Below are 20,831 nucleotides of genomic sequence, written 5' to 3' on the forward strand. Positions count from 1 at the left end.
ACTAATTGGTACTGATGGATAAAGATACTGAATAAAAAGGATGTTTGCTGAACAAGTTATGATGAATTCAGGACCCCTCAGGAAATCATTTACATGGTGACTCTTATTGGCATTCAATTTCAGAAGTTTACTACCGTAAAGGTAAGAATTGTTTCCTCTATGCTATTGATCAGGAAAAATCACATTACAATACCGATATTACTCAAGGAGATTTTGGTACCTGCTCCGCAAGTATCCTTGTTTCAATGGTCAAAAAAAGGAACATCTTCACAAATGCATGAAGAAGCCGCTTGCAGAAACCCAACTCAGATGTAAAGCTCTCAGGCATGCCAAAGCACTGCTGCTAAAACTATAAAGCAATACAATCACCCAACATCTGCACTGAAAAAACAAAACACATAGGCAGTGCAACCATGCTAACTCCTTGAGCCAAGACGAATCCAATCTGTGTTTATTGTCCCAGCCAGAGGCCTCATTGCATGGCAGTATAGTTTTTGGAGGCAACCAAACCCAGTAGAACCGAGAGAATGACTTTGTTCCTAAAAAATCAAGTCCTTCGCTGAAAAGCTACACTTTTTTCTTAATCTGTCAAGACCGAACTTTTCCCTCTGTACGTGAAGATTCAAGCTTAGGCAGCAGTTCAGAGACCACCTTCTGTAGCGCAATATGTTTCAGCTGCTTCTTGTTTCCATTTATTACAAATTTTGAGAGAAATGTAATTTCTTGAGCACTCAAATTTTCAGCAAGCAGTTCATTCCAAAATTTATCATCCTCATTGAGGTTTGCCACCTTTAAGATTTCTATTACCTTCTCCAAGGTTGCTACACTCCTACCTGCACCACAACCCATTGCGGTTGCAGCACCCACTGCATTTGCGACTGCTAATGAACTAACCATGGGCATATTGTGAATAAAACCAAATGCAATAGCTGCCACAAAACTATCTCCGCACCCAACAGTGTCAATGACATTCACCTGATCACATTGTAGAATATGACTTACATCTTTCATTTCACATTAGGCAAGAAAGGAAGATGGACAAGGAGTTCAGACAGGTTAGAATAATGGACTCCAACCGAGTTGAGGGACATAGACTTTTTCACATTATTGGAAGAAAATCAGTTGTAGCCTATCAGTTTACATAATAGGTTTAATACAAAATATAGCAGAGACTCGTATTCACTGCAAGTCAAACTATTGGGTTTTATGTTATTTGTTATAACAATTTTAACATGATTTGGCACAAAAGGCTGCCACTATTGTGCAACAGCAAGAAACAGGTACAATATTTGGTTTAAATTGAACATGAAGAACAAACTTGAGTGCCATTATTAATCCCAAACTAGATGCTGTTATTGTGAGCAAAAACTTTCAACAACAATTATCAACATCATGGTATCAAAAGTGCAAAAGGAACTCATGGAAACATTATAAGAAACCAAGCTGGGATTATAGATTAATACCTTGAATGCAGCAGCACAAGATATACTTGACATAGTTATTAGAATTGAACCCCTCGATCCCATCTTAACAATCACCCATTTTGTGCGCAATCCTTTCTTGAGCAACTCCTGCCCTGCTAATATTGGATGTTTTATGCCAGTCAATGCTTCGGCCTGGCAAATCATTAACATAAGTGGATTAGGGTAAGAAAAAAATCTAGCAAGCAATACACAAACAGAGTTTCGTGTCTATACCAAAACCAATGAGGAAATCCAAAGAAATAAGGAGAGCATCTTTGTGCTACATCATACCTAATTGCTCATCAAAGTGAATCAATAATTCCTTCAAGGTTAGCGTACCTTTATATTCTTAATATCAACTTTGCAATGTGAACTTTTGGTACTCATTGCATAGACAAATCATTAATATACAATCAGTCCATCTATGGAACTAGAAATCAATCAGTCATGAGCTACCTCACTAATAATAAGATGTCCTGTGGGTATAGCCAGTCCTGTTCCCAAGTACTTAGAAAGAATAGGCTCCTAAGGGAAATACTTAGTTCAATTGAATTATAGGGTGTATTCTTGAACTAGCTCATTGTGTTCTGAACAACTGATCCAAATGACCCAATCCCCACCACCCATTCTATTGTGGACAGCATGCATCATTCCAACTGTTGTTAGCCATACCACATCCCATAATTTGCATGATATTTCATGTTTCCACAGCATCTCAGACTCTACTCAAACGGAAATGTATGTCAATGAAGTGTAAACACACAAAAGATGGCCATAAAATGTGTAGTGTCTTACGCTTTCTGACCCATGAAGAAGAAATAAGCATGAGTCCTTTCAAACGGATGCTGGTCCCAACACTATCAATTCCACTTTCAGCAAAATTTAGCTCCAATTGCACAAATCCATAGGCAATAATAACCAAATGATTGTTCTGACTAGTTTGGATAATTTTGACAACTTCCGCATTAATAATTTGCTTGACAATCAAATCACACTCAATAACATTGGTAGAAGTAGCGAAGAAGGATAGTTCAATAGGGAGGCTACAAAAAGTATGATTTTGGATGGGATAGAATGGCGGAAAGAGTATATGTAGAACATCCTGAATAGTTGATGAGAATGCATAGCTGATATCAATTTAATAGGGATAGGTGTGTCTAGGCATTTGGGTGTTGACTGATTGATATATACCAATCAAACAAATAGGAAGTTACAATATATAGGTCCAGCCATCTTCCATTAACACGCCCATGAAATGCACTTAACAAAAATGTTTAGGATTATATGTGATAAACTGACAGAGAATCAGTTGAGGCAGTTTAGATGTGCATAAAGAAAACCAGTGGCAACACCACAATGAATGTTCAATATGTTTCAAATTGGAGCTGCTCCAAGGATGTGAGAACAACCAAAAGAATGCGGATCAAGGTATTGATGACAAAGGAGCAGCTTAGCAAACCTAACCAGAAACAGAAATGGCCCTTGAGAGAAGAATGGTGCACTAACTGCATATTGTTTTTTTTTTTTGATAGGTCAAAAAAAAATAAAAAAAAATAAGTACAATTGGTATAACCTAATATTGGAAGTCAAGAGGCCCCTGGCACCATAAACACAAACCGGAAAGAGCACACAAATAAACCAACAAACAATAACAACAAAAATAAAATGTAATTCCGTAACATTTAAGGAAAGTTATCAGTCAAACCTCATCGGAAGTCAGAAGGAGAACATCGCTCATCCTCAATAACTGGCTAAGTGCTCTCTGTTCTTCAGGTGTTCCATTGCAAAGACTCTTTCCACGTGGACCAGGATCAAAAAAGACTGATGTCCCAACTTCAACAGCATAATCCAGAGCTGAATTAATCAAGTTGGGGGAAAGCTCATCAAAGCCATAACCATTACAGAACAGGATCTTTGAATTTTTAATAGCCATCTTTACTTCCTTGGATAGTCCTCTCAACCAACTGAACGCAGGCTCCTTACTAAAATCAGCCCGACTGAAAAACAGAATCATCAAATACATTCACTGAAAAGGGCCATTTTCAGGGAGCTTCTAAAAAGCCCGGAAAGTTTTATTTTCTTTTTCAAAAAATTAAAGATTTTTACCTGCAAAAACCATGTCTTTGCAAAGGGTCAACTAGAACCCAGCAAAGAAGTGTTTCATAAAAGGCACTGGGACCATCAAGAACATCAGTATCTTCACTCATCCCAACCATACCAATTCCCTCATCATGAAGAACATCTAAGAGGAACTGTCCATAAATCTCATTACCCACATGACCAATTGCAACACAACGAAGTCCCAGCCTTGCTGCCGCTATAGCCATATTGCAATTACCACCAGCTTCCCAGAATTGCTATATATGCAAAAACAAATAATCAAAGTCCAAAGTCATCAACCTTTCATACAAAATATCCAAACAGCATCTGAACAACAGTACTGGGAATCATTCATAATATTCAATACAAATTACCAAAAATCAGTAAACTTTTGCATTTATTCGTGATTTAATAGCTTAAAAAGTCGAAACACACTTCAGCCAAACAAAAGAAGAAAAAAAAAAGGCACTCATATATCAAACCTGAAAATGTAAGTGTGCATTTTGTAATTGATTTTATGTGTTGTAAATGGGCTGTGACCCATGTTAGAGTTAGACTGAATGTAGCATATTAGTAAAACAGGGCCCATGTGTGTAATTGTAGGAATTGTCCAGAACCTTGATCAGTGTTCTTTTCTTGGAGGCTAGGATGCCCTCGCAACAATTCTCATTAAATTTTCCCCAATTTTCTAGTTTCAATCAATTCTAATTACTACAATTTCCTTCATCAATCAATTCAATCCAACCAATCACCATACATCATTTTCCTAATTACCCAGAAAATTAAATCAGAAAATTTGTGTTCATAACATGTTATGATCCTAACGGCTTAACTGTAATTTTAACCATGAGTATATAAGCGCTTAGGTACCATAGAGTTCATTTTCAAGGGTGAAATCCTACCTGAAATTTGATCATTTGGTATGGGATCCAAGGTTGGGGTGTGTGGTCGAGTCATATAGGGGTGACCTGGATTAAAATGCCTTGGTATTATGTTTAGGGTGCGGAGCATGGTGGTATATTATGATCTTAAGTGTCCAACATAACTAAGTGCAATCTTAACTATGGATAAATAAGGTATTGGTACCCTCCCGTGCAAGCTGATTTTCAAAGTGAGTTCTCGCTAATGTTTGTATTAGAAAATTTCTTCAAACCCAAAAGAAAACAAGAGTTAATACCATAAAGTACTCTAATTGCATTGTTCCCAACAAAAACAAAAAAAGCCAAATTCGGCTCTGAGACGCAAAAAATCAAATGGGTCAATATGAACACACACTGCATTCACACATTTTCTGCAAAACTTGAACTTTAAACACCCCAAAAAAAAAAAAGTTGAAGCATTTCAATTCACAAAAGAGAACCAGAACTCGAACCCGAACCTTATCGGGCGGCGAGGCCGACAAGCGGTCCATAAAAGCCTTGCGATCGTGAGGATTTTTGGGGGGCAATTTGGGAACACCGAGCACAATATCCACGCACAGATTTCCCAAGGTCGCAACGTCCGTATCCTTATCTTTGACTCCGGCGCTCCTCAGTTTCCAATCCTGCTGTACAACGCCGTTTCCAGTGCCGGGTTTGGGCGGCGAGTCTTGAATTCCTACCCCTCTGCAGCTGAATACGACGGAGCGCGGTGATGGCGGGAAAACTGGGTAAGCCAGCCTAGGGTTTCGGGTGAGGATTGGGTGTGGAAAGGGTCCATGGTAAGAAAGAACTGGGGATTCGAGAGGCATTCAGAGGAAGGAAGGCAGGATGAGACTTGAAACTTGAAAGCGTAAAGAAGAAATGGGAAGGCAGAGACCATACGAGAGAGTAAGCCAGTGAAGACGGGAATTAAATAAATATTATATTAAATACTTAGAATGCTGTGGGAATTTTTTTTTTTTTTTTATGACGAGTGCCTTTGGCCTTCTGTTTTGACTAGTCACAGCCATGTCATAAGTTCCAACCAACCAAAGATTGAAGGAATTGCAGGACTCTTTATAATACAGGCTTACTAATATTATTTTCATATGGTGGCCGACCATTCATTTGGGGTCGGGAAGGGATTGACCACCTTCTCTAAAAAATTTTAAAGAGTTTAGAATTGATCGTCTTATTATTTTGAATTGTTAAAGGTAAATCACATTTTTGGAATAATTAAGGTCGGTCTAGTCTAACCTTATCCTTAAATGACCATCCCTTTAATTATTTTTCTTATTTTACTCTTTTCCGTGACTTAAGTGGTTCAATTGTCTTTAAAATTGCAAGTCCTTGTAATTACAAGAATCGGAGGGTAGCTCAATCCTACCAAATAATTATTAGGTCCAGTCTGAAGTAATTTCAATTAAATTATTGTACAAGTCGGATTTCAACTCCCTACCTCATATTTTCCCTTTTAAAGTGTAATAACATATAAAGTTAAAATGGAATATTGGATTCAGTTGGAAAAATCTTTCTCCAATCAAGTTGAGGTGTGGGCATGACAGGGAATCTTTTGTTATTAGGTAAGGCTTTTTTCAAATGGAAATTTTCCTATACCATGATTGTGATAGCCATCCACTTTTGGCTTGGGTTCTAATCTGATTTTTTTTTGAAAATAGTATTATTAGAAACACTGGTCCATGCATAAGATGCATAGTCTGAATCAACTTGCATCCCTGTCCGTCCATTTAAGAATATATTCTTCATCATAGGTCTATGGCTATGATATGATAACAAAAGGCATCCAAGTTGCATGGTGAAAGATGGGTAGCAACTTGAATGGGGGAAGTATAAAGCATTTCTCGTTTCTCATGATCTCCATACACCCTACGGTCCCTACCCATTCTTTTGTAGATTTATATTCTGTTTTTGAGTCTCTCTCTACCAAAACTTCCAAAAAGAAGATTTTACCAAAATGTATATTCAAAACCATAGCCTGAGTAGTAAGTCAACATGAGTTCTATACATTAATGAGATAACAAAATCTTAAGTACTTAATTAACTCTACTAATGAAAAAAAAAGCAAAGAGACCAAACACATGCCTTAATGGATTAAGGGCTTTAATTTTTGTCGTGTGTGTGTGAGCACACAACACAAGATGCAAGCGGTACTCGATATCAAGTGCCATATAAAAAGAACTAAAAATATGAAAAAAGAGTACTTATTCCCATGTTTATCCCCCAACTTATCCATGCATTGCTTCTCTCCCATAATTCTTAAAACTTCTGGGTTCCAAGCTTTCAAGATAACTTCCCAGTTCCACATAAGTCAGGTGCGCTCTGTTTTAACTTGCTGTGCAGTGCACCAAAACTGGCTTCCTGGCATTTTTGCTCCTGTACACTTTAAAGCATTCAAGAGGCATTGATAAAAACCATCATCGGACCATGGCAAATTACAAAAGCTTGATCATCTAAAACTTTTCACTGCCAACAGATCATGGTAAAGGAGGTGCTTTTTAGTTTCTTATGTCAACCACACAATTTCACAGCAAAATCTCCGGACGGGGTTGTTCCTTAGACAATTCTTCAAGTCTGTTGATAACATTTTGGGCCAAATCACCAAATGCTCTGGAGACGACAGAATCAGGCGCTGATATTACTATCGGGACACCTTCATCGCCACCCTTTCTAATTTCTATTTCTAATGGTATCTGAAACAGTCAGATGCAAACTGATTAGAACAGATTAGCGGATGATTACAGTGAGGCACAGGTAGTATCAACTACATCCATTAAATTGCATTCCATCAAATACATATATATATGGAGCAACCATGGTAATAATACATCCTCAAGATGCATACAGCTGTCATAAAGTTCAAGAAAGGAAGAAAACATTGGAATCTCCTACCACTCATTCCAACCCAAATGGTCACAGGATCATCCAACTTCTTCCATTTACCTTTAGTAGCAAGAATTTAAATTCTGTGAGAAATACGATTATCCTATCTTTTTTTGTTGTCTGCCTTTGGAAGTGATGCACTAATATTCAATTTCAAACGCTGGTAGAAAGTTGACTGCATGAGAAAAGGTGGAGGTGGGTTTTCTTTTAACAATGGGGATATATTTGGTGCCAAATGGTGGCATGTTCTGACCTGAATTTCAAACGCTGGTAGAATGTTGATAGCATGAGAAAAGGTGGAGGTGGGTTTTCTTTTAACAATGGGGATATATTTGGTGCCAAATGGCGGCATGTTCTGACCTGGTCAAGGTTTCAATGCAACAGCATTTATTGAGGTTCACCAAAACAAGAAGAATCAAGTTCAAAAAGTAAAAAATGAAAAAACAAGAAGAATCAAGTTCAAAGGATCATACGGAAAGTCAACGTTACTATGGCACATCTATGAAAAAATAGAACATACCTCACCAACAAAGTCCAAGCCCAATTCGGCAGCTGTCTTCCGAGTTCCTTCTTTCCCAAAAATGAATGAAGGTTCACCACAGTGTGGACACTTAAAGTAGCTCATGTTCTCCACGAATCCCAAAATCTGACACAGCAATCAGAATTTTGATATAAAATGATGGTTAACAGGCTTTACTTCATTTCAAGTTAATTTAAAACTCTGCCAAGGAAAAGAAAAAAAAAATCAAACGATCAAATGAGCAGGAATGCATGATGAAATAAGTAAAAAAGAGTTTGTTGTCAGTTCCTAGCAATCTCTTACAGATACAGAGCAGCACCATGTTGCATGAAATTACGTGCATGCACTGTTCATATATGCATGTTTCTGCAACCTTCCATCAGAGATAATGCAATCATGCCTCATGCCATTCCTTAGTAACATATGCGCAACAAGGAAGTCTCTAAAATGATAAAACCATAACTTGAACCATTGACCTTCCTAACGACAATGTTATGTTAGAAACCGTTAAATTGCAACAAGAGCGTTACTCTGTAACTTAGACCAGTAACTGAATGTTCCAGCAAATGAAGAAGGATCTTAGCATATTTGAATCACATGAACTTGAGATCTCATAACCCATAGCATTTTGACACTGGGCACCCACTTGGACACTCAAACTTGATCGAAACAGATTATAATGCATCAAACAGAAGAATCAGCAATTTAGACAACAGTCCAACATGTCAACAGTTCAGGGGCCTGGTGTAGAGAGAGAGAGAGAGAGAGTAAAATAAGAGGACGTAGAGAACAAGAGATGATCATACAGGAACTTGGACTTTAGAGAACATTTTAACTCCTCTACGAGCATCCATTAACGCCACATCCTGAGGAGTTGAAACAATCAGTGCACCTGCCAGCAAAGCAACAATGGTTAAAGACAATCAAAGAAATACTCCCACCGAAATATGTCAACAATGCATGTATAAGGAATGCAACAGACAACTATGACATCTGATTTTAGCTGCACTTAGAGGCAACCACCAATTCAATAGACCCAAAAGCCTCTAGAGCTAGGTTGTTAAGTTAGTCAACTACCTGATAAACGCAGCAATTGAGAAATAGCTATCTGAGCATCACCAGTGCCAGGGGGCATATCTATCACAAGAATATCAAGATTTCCCCAGTTTACATCTCTGACCATTTTTCCAATCGCATTCCCTACCTGCAAGAAATCTGTTAACCCAATTTCGAATAGTATGCAATGAAAGAACTGTATGAAGCGGATTCTTTGGAAGTTCAAGCTCCTAGGTTGCAGCCCCTTTTTGGGAATCCATTTGCCTGGACAAAAAGAAAGGGCAAAAAAAAAGAAAAAAGAAAAAATATATATATATATATATATATATGTGTGTGTGTGTGTGTGTGTGTGTGTGTGTGTGTGTGAAGCCAAACCAAGCCAAATGGATTCTCATAATAACTAATCATTTGCATACTTACGAATCTATATATAAAGATCCAATGAACAACTAAAGTCATTAGAATCAAATGTGAAAAGTTAAAATTTGAAAACTTCAAACTCACATATAAAACTAAAAAACAGCATGATAATATAAAAAAGCTGTTTAACCAATTACCATATGACTGATATCAAATGAAGATCATTTTGACGCAATCAAAAAAAAAAAAAGAGTAGAAAAAAGGATCATTTTTCCTTTTGTATTTTTCCGGTGTACTTAAGGGCGCCTTACGCTTTTAATAAGATTGGATTATTACCTATCAAAAAAAAATATTAAGAAGACAAGTTATTTCTGATGTGACTGAATCATTATCTTTGCCCCAACTCCATTACTGTACCACTCGCTAACACCTAACCAACAATAATTTCCAACTTGAAGGGAAAAGACAAGGGGAAGAAAATAGGAAGTTCAACTTCATCATAAAGTGACATTAACACTATCACTATCTTTACCTTGGCCTTTCTACTTCCTTCCATGTTTCACATGCGTTTAGTGCTCATCCTCTCTCACTAGATAAAGGTCAACTTTAAGGATCCTTTTTTCAACTATCTATGTCAAATTATTTGATGTCCAAATGAAGGGAAAATAGAACTGGAGATTTTGCCACGTTTCACATGTTACTTCTCCATTTCTTCAATGAGAATTTCATGGAGATATGAGAGGGAGGATGGAGATAGATTAGGCTTGCTGCTAAGGGGAACCCTTGAGTGCCACAACACACTAGTGCCACCAATCTGTCACCATTGTACAGCTTTAAAATCAAACAGCCATGCACAACCCTCACCAAGCTCAGCATCACACCAATCCAAGTCCTGCATCCAAAGAAATAATCCACAGCAACCTCGTCTCCTGAGGTGAGCTCCATAGCTACCAAACCAAGAGGCCATTCTCTTATTTTGGGAAAGGAGAGGGAGGGTTAGTCTCCCTTACATCCCTTCCTACCCGGTGACACTAAAACGACAAAATGTAAATGCAAATAATGATGACATTTTTGACATCTGCCTAGAGTATGGAAAACTGTTTTCATTAGTAATCAGTTACATATGCTTAGGAGATAAAAAGAACAAAATGTTCCATGTAATTTGCTCATAAATCTACACTACTAATCCTCTTGTTATTTTTCTTTTGATTAGTAAATTCCTTTAGAAGGATACAAGAGTGCACCATTCATGACAACTACATACAAAAATTATTTTACAGCCCACACCAACACATTATAAGCATAAAGAAAGAGTTTAATTGAGGTATCCAAAACAAGATACCAAATTAAACCACTATGGCCATATTATCCATTATAGTATCAATGACAATTCTTCAAAATGAGTATGCAAAAGCACAAACCATTAGCATCTACATTTGGAAGACAAAAAAAAAAAAAAAAAGGATTTGAAACAAATGCATCTTCAAGCAAGATGGGACAAAAAAGAAGGGCAATAATAACTAGGCAGACATACCATGGGACCTCTCCACACAAATGCAGCATCTGTATCCACAAGCAATCCCATTGACATACACTTGATTCCATAGTTCTCAAGAGGAACCATTTTCTTATCTGCTAGAGAAAGACAAACATAATGAATGATCTCTAGATTAGTAATTAAGAAGCAGGCTGTGAAAAGGTGTCTACTTATATTGAGGCCAGAACTAAGTGAGATAAAGGCATAGTGGTAGGCAACATGCAGTCAGAATAAGGATAATATGCTTAGATGATCAAATTAAACAAAAAAGCAATGGGAAAACATGTGGTGGGGGATGAGTTCAAATGTCATATAGTTGAGTGGAAGGTGGTTTGTTCCAAAATCTATTCCTTCTGTCACATTTTGTTTGTCCATCAATGCAAAGCCCACTGTTTCACTATGCGTTCCTCCCATCTTTTATTATCACAAATTATATTAGCACAAAAGTAATTTCACACCAATGTAAGCTGATTTCTACAAAAACCAAATGGTCCAAGGCGTTTCCAGAAAAATGAAATTTGGAACTACTTGGTGATGACCACTTTAGCAAAAAATAGGTACTGTTAAGGTTGTATTGGTGAAACATACAAAGATTGCGTACAGTTATAATGACTAAAACTAACTCAACCATCAGTATCCCTAACTTGTTTCAACAGCATTGACATAGTGGATATGCACTATCTGCTCATATGACATTCCAAAATCGACAAAAAAAAAAAAAAAAAAAGAAATCTATAGCACCTTAGGTGATATTAAGAGAAAGAAGTACCTTCAGTCACCTCTGGCTTACTATTGATCTTCATCATGATAGGAACATTTGGTCCATACACATCAGCATCAAGCAAACCAATCTTCAGGTGGAACTTGTTAGCAAGTGCAACGGCCAAGTTAACTGCAAGCCCATCAGTATGCATAAGCTCAAAACACAAGTAGAGCCAGAAGAAAAATAATTGTAGGTGTGCTGTCCTGTTTACATAATAATTCAAACAAAGAAAAAAAAAAGGCTGTGAAGTTTAAATTCATTACTTCATACTCAGATTTACAAAGATGCAAAACATATATGCTGTGCTAGTTTGACCATGTTCTTTCTACCACCACTCCTTTTTCAGTCACCTCGCAAAAGATGTAGACAGACCTCATATTGATAGTAAGCATCATAGACTCAACATCAAATAGATTCGGCAGTTTACTGTGAGATATTACTTATTCCAAATGGGAAATTGAATGTACGCAAGTACCAATGCTTCTGCTTCTCTCGTATATAAGCGTTAAGCCACCCCTGGTGCACAATTTCCAGACCCTCAAACCGAGAAAGAAACTAATACAACACTGTCATCAATGAGTCATGAATCTAAGCAGCCATCACCATCCCCCGAGACCCTGAACTTGATTCCTTTCAGAACACATGTAACTTCAGCAAGAGCCCCAAAATTTAGACTTTCCAAAATGCCGAAGATTAAAAACCCAAAAAGTCATCAACTCCCGCAAAACTCCAACATCTAATTTTCGTCTGACTGTTCTAAGCACATCAAAGGACCCCAATTTATACAGATTTAGGACGGCCCAATAGGCCAAATGCCAGTAAATATTTTTTTAAAAAAAAATCTTCACTCCTTTAAATATTAACATCTTGACAAATAACCCATATCTTAAAACCCAAAAATCTCAACGAAAAAAAAAACAAACAATAAACACAAAAAAAGTACCTGCAGTGGTGGACTTGCCCACGCCGCCTTTACCAGAAGCAACGGCTATGGCATGCTTAACCCCTTCAATCTGAAGATCCTTCTTGATGCTAGAGTAACCCCTAACACCTCCAAGCCTCTACACATGCCCATTCAAATCCTTTCAACAACAACAACAACAACAACAAAAATTTGAAAATTATAAAGCAACTTACAGTGAAGGACCTGAAGAACCCCTCCATTAATTCCTTCAAAGCCAAATGATAGCCTCCAGAAGAGCTGAGAAAAATACTTGCAGCTTCTTATTGAGTTGTGACTTTCCAAAGTCCCACATCGAAGCGTTTTTGAAAGATACTTGCAGCTTCTTAAAAGAAAACACATTTTTGAAAGAATTTCTATCATTTCAGCGTGAGAATTGAAATATCAGTTATTACTTGACCGTCGTTTAAGTGACGCGCGGTGTCTATTACTGGGGATTGGTTGTCGTTTAACTAAGAAGTGCATATTTTTGGTAGTTTTCATTATATCTTTTTACAATATTTGTTTGGTGGGATTCCATATTATCATGGTTGATGTCAGATCACTTGCATGATATCAATATATATGAAATTAAACCAATTTGAATCATTTATCTAAATGAACAATAAATATATTTGAAAAGGAAAATTATACTTAGCCAATACTCGATTTATAATTATCTCACTACATTTTAAAATGTGACAATCAGTCTCTTAAATCACCAAAAAAAAAAATCAATTTGCCCCCTTCGGTAGCATTTTCTGCTTATAAGAAAAATGCATCACATAATTCACATTTAACTCAACTTTTTCATTACACACCTACATTAGTGTTAAATTACTAAACTCCCTTTTAATAGTAAGGCCCAATACGTAGAATATTTTTTAATTTAAATAGGAGCGAATTGACGAAGTTACAGTTCGATTTTATAACCTTTGGCTCTGATACCATGTTAAATTACAAGTTATCCTAAAAACTTAAGCTGATAGGAAGAGATAAATTTAATCACTTAATCAGTACTTTAACAATTAGAGGGAGACCCATGGTTTGATTGTAGCTCTCCATGCTTAGGGTTTTTTGGGTTAAGTGATGCATTTTCTATCGAGGTCAACAAAAAATGCTAACATAAAAGCAAAATAAAAGTGTTTAGTAGTTTGAGAGGGTCTATTGTTACTTTTTAAAGTTTGGCAACGTGATAACAAATAGAAGGGCATGATACAAGCCTTGTGTATAACTTACTATTAAAAATTAATTTGCAAGAAAAATGTATTCAAGAGCTTATATACACATAGTTAAGATTGTACTTTAAGTATCGTAACATACCACTACACTTTGCTTTAGGAATAATTGACTATTAAAAACTGATTTATTAAAAAAGGGCGTTGAAAAGCTTATGTTTAGGATATTACAAGGTAAGTATATAGCTTTCCCTTAAAAAAAAAAAAAAAAGGGTTAAACCTTGACGTCAAGTCAGCTCCTTAATGCGTGGCGAAAGTACTCATACCAAATGATACAAATTTAAGATAAAACTATTATTTAAAAACCGGCTTGCAAAGAAAAAATGCCCTAAAACTTATACACATTAAATTGAGATTACACTTAAATGATACAAGACACTTAAAAAGCATAACATACAGCAATATATAATGAGAATTAAACAGAACAAAAGAGTAGTGCTGCTTAATACTTGTTAAGCATGGAAGTCTGAAAATCAGGTTGATGGATTTCTTTTCTTTTCCCCTACTCTCAATGGGGTGTCCTGCAGCTGTATAAAGAATAGGAAAGTGGCATGATGGCTTTAAAGGTATGGCAAGAGGACGCCACCATACCAAACCAAAAAAAAAGAAAAAGGATTTGGAATAATAAAGAAATATAATTGATTTTCTTCTTATGCTTATGGAAAGAAAATTCGAGTAAAAACTGGTAGAAAGCTCTTTATTAACTAGTTTAGGTAGGCAATCACAAAAAGAGATTGGAAGTAAAAAAATAAAAAATAAAAATTGCTTATTTATTTATTTATTTATTGTATTTTGGCATTGATCAAGACTTAAAGGATAGCACATGTATGTATTAATCGGTGTTGTTGGGAGATTTGAATCAACGTTTTGTATTAATAGGGTGGTGTTGTTGGCAGGTCAGCTTAAAATACACTCTAATATTTTTCAGACCCAAACACAAAGTAAAGAAGAAGAAAAAAATAAAATAAAAATATTAACGGCTTTGAATTTTCAAGTTTCCTTTATTTAGCAACCAAACTAGCATATAACAGTTGGTTTCAACGGTCAAGTGTCTTTCCCAGGTAGGGACCTCCTTGTAATTTACCCTCTCTTTTTTTTCTTCTTTTCTTCTAATCCATTTATTTATTTGTTTTTTTCTCAATTTTGCTTTTGCCATTTTTTATCAGAATTTGCACCTGTCGCTCTTCCTCTTTGGTTCTTTCATCAAGCTCCAGACCGGGTACCTACATTTTTTTTTTCTTCCCCCTTTTTTCTTGAATTTTTATTTGTGATTGAAATGTGCATTGTGTTTATTTACACCCTTTTGATCTTCATTTACGTATGTAGATCTTTTTATTCCTTATTAATTTGGTTTATTTTTGGTGGGACTTTAATGGGGTATCAATATTACAATTTGTTGCCAGTTAGAATCTCAAAAAAAGAAAAAAAAAAATGAAGGTTTTTTTAGCTTTGTTTATGGATAAGCTCCGTTGGAATATATGGAAAATATATATATATTTTCCATATATTCCAACAAGCTCAATGTGCATTATTGAATTGAATTTGGGTTTGGTTTCGCACATTTAAGAGGTTAGGCTTTTATTGTGCTTTGCTTAACTTTCTATCCTTGTTAGTTGATTCTGGCATTATGTCGTACAGTTGGGTTGGTTTGAGTTTATTTTCTGGTTTTCTTCAGGGTTGTTCTTTTTAGTTGATTTAATGATGGTGTTGCGCAATTGGGTATGCCTCGTCTTTTACAAATTCTGGGAACTGGGTTTTCCTCATTAGTTTCTCTTTTCATTTTTTATTTATTTATTTTTTTTCATGAGGGGATTTCGGGATTTTACTCAACTGCTCACATGTTTGACGATTTTGTTCATATTCCTTCCAGTTAAGATTTAATATTTTACTTTGGCTGTTCCCAAGTTGTCTTATTGTCTCTTGTCTCTGTGGTTTTTAAATCTTCCAGTCGCATTTTGGCTGTTCTGGAGTTGTTTCATTGTTTTTTCCATCATTGGGTTGTTGAAGCTTTACAGCAACGATTGAGTTCAGGATGGGAATCTCAACTTTGAGAATTGGCAGGAGTTTCATATCTATCATTTTCACCAATAGAACCCTTCCTTGATATACCCAATCAGGGAGCTCATGCCTTTTTAGAGTGATTTGGGTGGAAATGGCGCTAACTGGGGTTTCATCTGTCAAAGTAGAAAGGAGTGCACCGGGGTTTACAGCTGTTCTGACATCTGCAGCTTGTGAATGGTTTTTGATTTTTCTGCTGCTTGTTGATGCTGGGTTATCATATTTGCTGACAAAATTTGCTAGTTATTGCAATTTGCAAGCGCCCTGTATCTTGTGCTCCAGGCTTGATCATCTCTTAGGCAATGAGAAACCCAAGTTTTATCGTCACTTACTTTGCAGGAACCATAGATCAGAGATATCATCTTTGATTTCTTGTCACATTCATGGTAAGCTTGCTGATGGCAGTGGGATGTGTGAGGGTTGCCTCTTGTCATTCACCATGAAGAACAAATCAAACCCCGAAACTCACAGGTTGTTGGTGGGTATATTGGGGATGGATCTTGTTGGTTATGGTTTCCAAAGCCCAGTGCTGAACAAGGATTTTATCTCTGGTTCCATGGGCACAAAGCTCTGTTCTTGTTGCAATAAGCCTTGGAGGTCAAGACAAAATACCCAAAGATCACTCCAACTACAATCATCTCAGAGTGGTTTTGCTAAACCTTACATTCCTTTGCCTCGTTTGCCTAGCCGTAGCCGCATAAAACGTCGAAATAGCTTGAAGAAGATAAGGGGTAAATTTTCTGAGTCAGTGACATCTCGCCGTCTAGGAAACGGTGGTTTTGATCCCTTGTCTCATGTAGGATACTCTGAGCTGAAGATCACTTCCGATTCCGAGTCTGAGTTCCCATTTTCTGATAATGACGGTGGTAGTAGTATAATTCGTGAAAAAACTGAGGCTAAGGAAGATTTTGCTGTTCAATGTGCTTCAGAATTTCCAAGCAGGGCACTTTCCAGTGGTTTGGATCTGAAACCACCGAGCCATCTTTATAATATCTGGCCTTCACTTTTAGATCCATGTGTGCAGCCTGATGTTAGCAAGCGTCAGGATGTGAAATTCTCTGCTTCTAGAGTTGCAATTGAGCATGGTTTGAGTGAACTCAATTGGCAGCAAGTCAACCAGAAGTCTGGTCCTTCTGCACCACCTGAGCTTATTTCACTAGATGACATTCCTCATGAAGAATCAACAGAAAGCACTCCCATGCCTCCTCTCTGTCAGAGTTCCATTTCTACTGCATTAGCTGAGCTTATTACTCTAGATGACAGCCCCCCATCTGATGGAACATCACCAGAGAAGTGTATGCTCTCCTCTCTCTCTCTCTCTCTCTCTATCTCTGTGTGTGTGTGTGTGTGTGTGTGTGTAGAGATTCTTACATGTAACTTATTCCTCCTATCTGAAATGCTTTGCAGCGGCAGATGTTACTGGAAGAAGTGACAGTGGACATGTCTCTATCAATGAGTATGAGGAAGTACTAAAGTTGATAAGTACAACAGCCGGAGCATCTGTTAAAGGTGATCAGACCGTTAATGACCCTGCTGTTAAAAAGCCAGTTATTGTTGATCCAGATGATGTGCCTAAACAGGCTGTCAGTATTGAGGAAAGAGAAGCCTCTGATATTGTTGCAGAACAACTTACTGTGAGCGAACCTGATAGAGTCAACGAAGAATTGGTGCTGTTGCCAGCAAATGATTATTCTGCTCAACAGATTTGCTTATCATCAAATAGAACAAGTCCCATACTACCTGGTTGTTGTGATGAACAACAGAGAGCTGATACTTCCAACTATAATGGAACTCGGATGCTGCATAAGTCGGCCTCAGTGGAATCAAGTCTTGAATCTTTAGATGGAAGTTTAAGTGAAATTGAAGGTGAAAGTCTTCTTGATAGGTTAAAGCGACAGGTTGAGTATGACAAGAAATGCATTAGAGCTTTGTATAAGGAATTAGAGGAAGAAAGAAATGCTTCTGCAGTTGCAGCAAATCAGGCAATGGCCATGATAACGAGGTTACAGGAGGAGAAGGCAGCACTCCATATGGAGGCCCTTCAGTACTTGAGAATGATGGAAGAGCAAGCAGAATATGATCTAGAGGCACTGGAGAAAGCTAATGATCTCCTGGTTGAAAAGGAGAAAGAGATACAAGATTTGGAAGCAGAGTTAGAATTTTGTAGATCAAACTTACCCGAGGGAAGTAATGATTTGAAAGGAGAAAATGTCATTTTGGAGAGTACTAGTGTACCTTCCTTTACAAATAATGTCAATTTTCATTGCAAGTCAATGATGACTGAGGTATCAAAAGGAAGTTCTTTTGTTGCTGAAACTTCTTGCTTAGCATTTGAAGATGAAAAGTTGTATATGTCAGAGTGTTTGAAGAAATTGGAGAGGAAGCTTTATCAAATTTCCGGTGATAAGGCTTTGTCCAACATGCCTTATGGTGGACATTCCGAAAAATTTATAGATGGTAGAAATGACCAGGAAAAATCTCTTAATAGCAAGGTGAATCAATCAAATGGTCATATGGAAGAGAATTGTTTGTATGTGAAAAAAGACTTACATTTATCTAATGGAAACTCTACTTCTCATGAGGGGTCAACTGCTTCAGATGGTGATGATCATTTTGTTTGTAAGGAGAAAAATTTATTCTATTCCAATGGGCGAAAGCATTCCATGGATGAAACCAAAATCGGTTTGGTTGCTCTTGAAAATGAAATCTCAGACCTTAATGATAGATTGGAATCACTTGAGGCAGATCATGATTTTCTTGAGCATAGTCTTAACTCCCTTCAACATGGAAATGAGGGACTACAGTTTGTTCAGGAGATTGCCCAACAACTGCAAGAATTGCGGAAAATTGGAATAAGATTAAGATGTCAATCTGTTCCTTGAGTGACATGAATCATGACGTGGTAAGCATACCAAAAAATATCTAGTTGTGCTAATCTTCACATGGAATTTTGGTCTGTAAAGTCAAATTTTTACGATAGTGTTTTTTTTTTTTTTCACGAGGGAATTTCTTATTTCTGCATGCCATATATAAGTATCAATGTCGGTCCCAAGCCACATATTCCTGTATCTTAGTGCAGAATCTTCTCAACCAGCAGAAATTTCTTCTGTATCTTTAGTGTCTGAGGGCTGAACCCTTAAGTAGGTCAATTCCTTGAGGTTGTTTTGTTTTTTTTTCCATCTGTAATTTCTCAGAGTATGTCATGCCTTGATGAACCACCAAAACCCACTGTTCCTTGATTCTGCTAATATTACTTATGTTATTACTGCATTGACTTCCAGATATGTAGCTGAATTATTTAGAACAATTTACCTTAAACAAATTATTATTAGACATTCGTGTATATGAAAGGTACATGAATTGCTCTGGTGAACTTTTCGCATTGAGAAACACAGGTTGACTGGCATAGGGGAAATATATTAACCGCTCTTTGAAAGTCATGACATTCAATTGACAGTAGTAACCAGTCAATAAAATGACTGTTTTGGTTGAAAGAATCTAATTGAGGAAATAGCATCTCCATTGACTGTTGACAAGTGGTTTATCGTTAGCAGTATCGTCAAAATCATGATCCTGACTTCCTGAAATGTTTTCAAAATTTTAGGTCCTTATAGTACTTCATGGAATGTTAATAAACTGGTGTCAGTAAAGAGCAGTTTGACACAGAACTACCTCAGCTTCTTAACAATTGTTTTGATTATTTATTATTGATATTAAGGAGACCATCATACATGACCAATTTTTTTTTTAGAATACTTGGAAACTCACTGCTGCAACTACTATTGCATTTAAATACTTAAAAATGGATGTGGAAATCATATGATTTGTAATAATGTCGAAAACTAAAGATCATATGGGGCATTACAAGCGATTAGGATTCACATTCAAGAATGCATCTCTCTGAAAACTGCTGACAAGAGAACTCATTTGACTTCAAGATGAATAAAATATGAGCTGACAAGTGGTTCTTTCTTTCATGTTTTCCTCATTAGGTGTACCTCAAGTTGCTAATCAGATTTGAGAATTTCTGGCACATTTGATGAGTTTGTCATGCTTGCAAATTAACTTCCATATTATATCCCCAGAATTGCCTTTCTTAATCCTAAAAGCTGTTGGCTTTCTGTGCTTTGCTGCCTTAAATTTGATATCTACAGGTTGAAATTCATCACGCTTATCTTCCAATAATAGCCTAACCTTTTTCTTCTTCTTCCCAAATTATATTTTTCAGATGTATACCAAATCACTACGAGGAAACCAGAAAACAAAAGTCAAGACTAGAGGAAGATTTTCAGCCAGTTGTGGGGTGCAATGATCGAAGAAGTCATGGCTCGGTTTTCAGTTTGCCTGCAAATATGAATAATCAAGATGGGGTTTCGCGTACAGGTACCACGAGAACAAAATGGTATATATTAGGAGATAGCATTGTCAACTTTGGAAGTAATGTCTTCCGTCTTCCTTTGTTTTCCCTCTGAGTTTTGTTTGATTAAAGAGATGTTTGGGTTAACTCATTTTGTTATATCAAATGACAAGGAGATGGTAAAACTGGTGATTTTCTTTTTGGCTCAATTTCTTGTTCTCAAGTTTGCTTATTATTCCCATAGGCAAACCAGTTCCATTGTAAATTCATACAGATGATGATTTTAGTGGTATAGAGATTATACACCAGAGGCAATTCCTGGTATTTTCCCTAAAATTGCCATGCAAATAGGTATGTAGAGTACTCTGCCTTGTCTTTCCTACTTTATATGCTCTTTTAGGTTATCTTCCTTGACAACTCTTTGTTCTGCAAAATGTCCAAAATGTACAAGATAAAGGGACCCATTTCAAATTTTTGTATGGGTGAGAAGGAAAGGTCTAAAATTTGGTACAGGAACAAGAACAATCCATCATTTTCTATTTGGGGAGAAGATGAGACTTTTCAGGATCACGTAACATGTGCACAGATGTCTTCGATCTGTACAGATGTTTGTGGAAGCCACTGGTTTCCCCCACGTAC

The 20,831-nt window shown here is 36.8% G+C and overlaps 3 protein-coding genes across 6 annotated transcripts; 1 reads left to right on the top strand and 2 right to left on the bottom strand.

The window, feature by feature from the left end:
• Positions 1–77: 77 nt before the first annotated feature.
• LOC132166726 (probable fructokinase-1) lies at positions 78–5,384 on the bottom strand. The gene is made up of 5 exons (XM_059577597.1): positions 4,942–5,384; positions 3,570–3,820; positions 3,169–3,460; positions 1,464–1,616; positions 78–975 (listed from the first exon to the last, which is right to left on the bottom strand). Exons 1-5 carry the CDS (start codon positions 5,290–5,292, stop codon positions 589–591), a joined length of 1,434 nt encoding a protein of 477 aa, XP_059433580.1. The 5' UTR covers positions 5,293–5,384; the 3' UTR covers positions 78–588.
• A 1,240-nt stretch (positions 5,385–6,624) lies between these two features.
• LOC132166676 (iron-sulfur protein required for NADH dehydrogenase, mitochondrial) lies at positions 6,625–12,885 on the bottom strand. Of its 2 annotated transcripts, none has more exons than XM_059577537.1 (8): positions 12,737–12,885; positions 12,543–12,660; positions 11,606–11,728; positions 10,834–10,931; positions 8,961–9,087; positions 8,690–8,775; positions 7,884–8,009; positions 6,625–7,173 (listed from the first exon to the last, which is right to left on the bottom strand). In XM_059577537.1, exons 1-8 carry the CDS (start codon positions 12,761–12,763, stop codon positions 7,006–7,008), a joined length of 873 nt encoding a protein of 290 aa, XP_059433520.1. In that variant the 5' UTR covers positions 12,764–12,885; the 3' UTR covers positions 6,625–7,005. The 2 variants fall into 2 exon arrangements, with proteins under 2 accessions (XP_059433520.1, XP_059433519.1); XM_059577536.1 differs by having other exon boundaries at positions 10,834–10,934.
• Positions 12,886–14,940: 2,055 nt separating this feature from the next.
• LOC132166516 (probable myosin-binding protein 4) lies at positions 14,941–20,401 on the top strand. Of its 3 annotated transcripts, none has more exons than XM_059577344.1 (4): positions 14,941–14,996; positions 15,726–17,130; positions 17,243–18,737; positions 20,064–20,401. In XM_059577344.1, the coding sequence occupies exons 2-3, from the start codon at positions 15,930–15,932 to the stop codon at positions 18,715–18,717; spliced, it is 2,676 nt and encodes an 891-aa protein (XP_059433327.1). In that variant the 5' UTR covers positions 14,941–14,996; positions 15,726–15,929; the 3' UTR covers positions 18,718–18,737; positions 20,064–20,401. The 3 variants fall into 3 exon arrangements, with proteins under 3 accessions (XP_059433327.1, XP_059433329.1, XP_059433328.1); XM_059577346.1 differs by having other exon boundaries at positions 17,249–18,737; XM_059577345.1 differs by lacking the exon at positions 14,941–14,996 and adding an exon at positions 15,332–15,346.
• The last annotated feature ends 430 nt before the right edge of the window (positions 20,402–20,831 follow it).

This window comes from Corylus avellana, chromosome ca11 (assembly GCF_901000735.1).
Source record: "Corylus avellana chromosome ca11, CavTom2PMs-1.0".
Classification (NCBI taxonomy): Eukaryota; Viridiplantae; Streptophyta; class Magnoliopsida; order Fagales; family Betulaceae; genus Corylus; species Corylus avellana.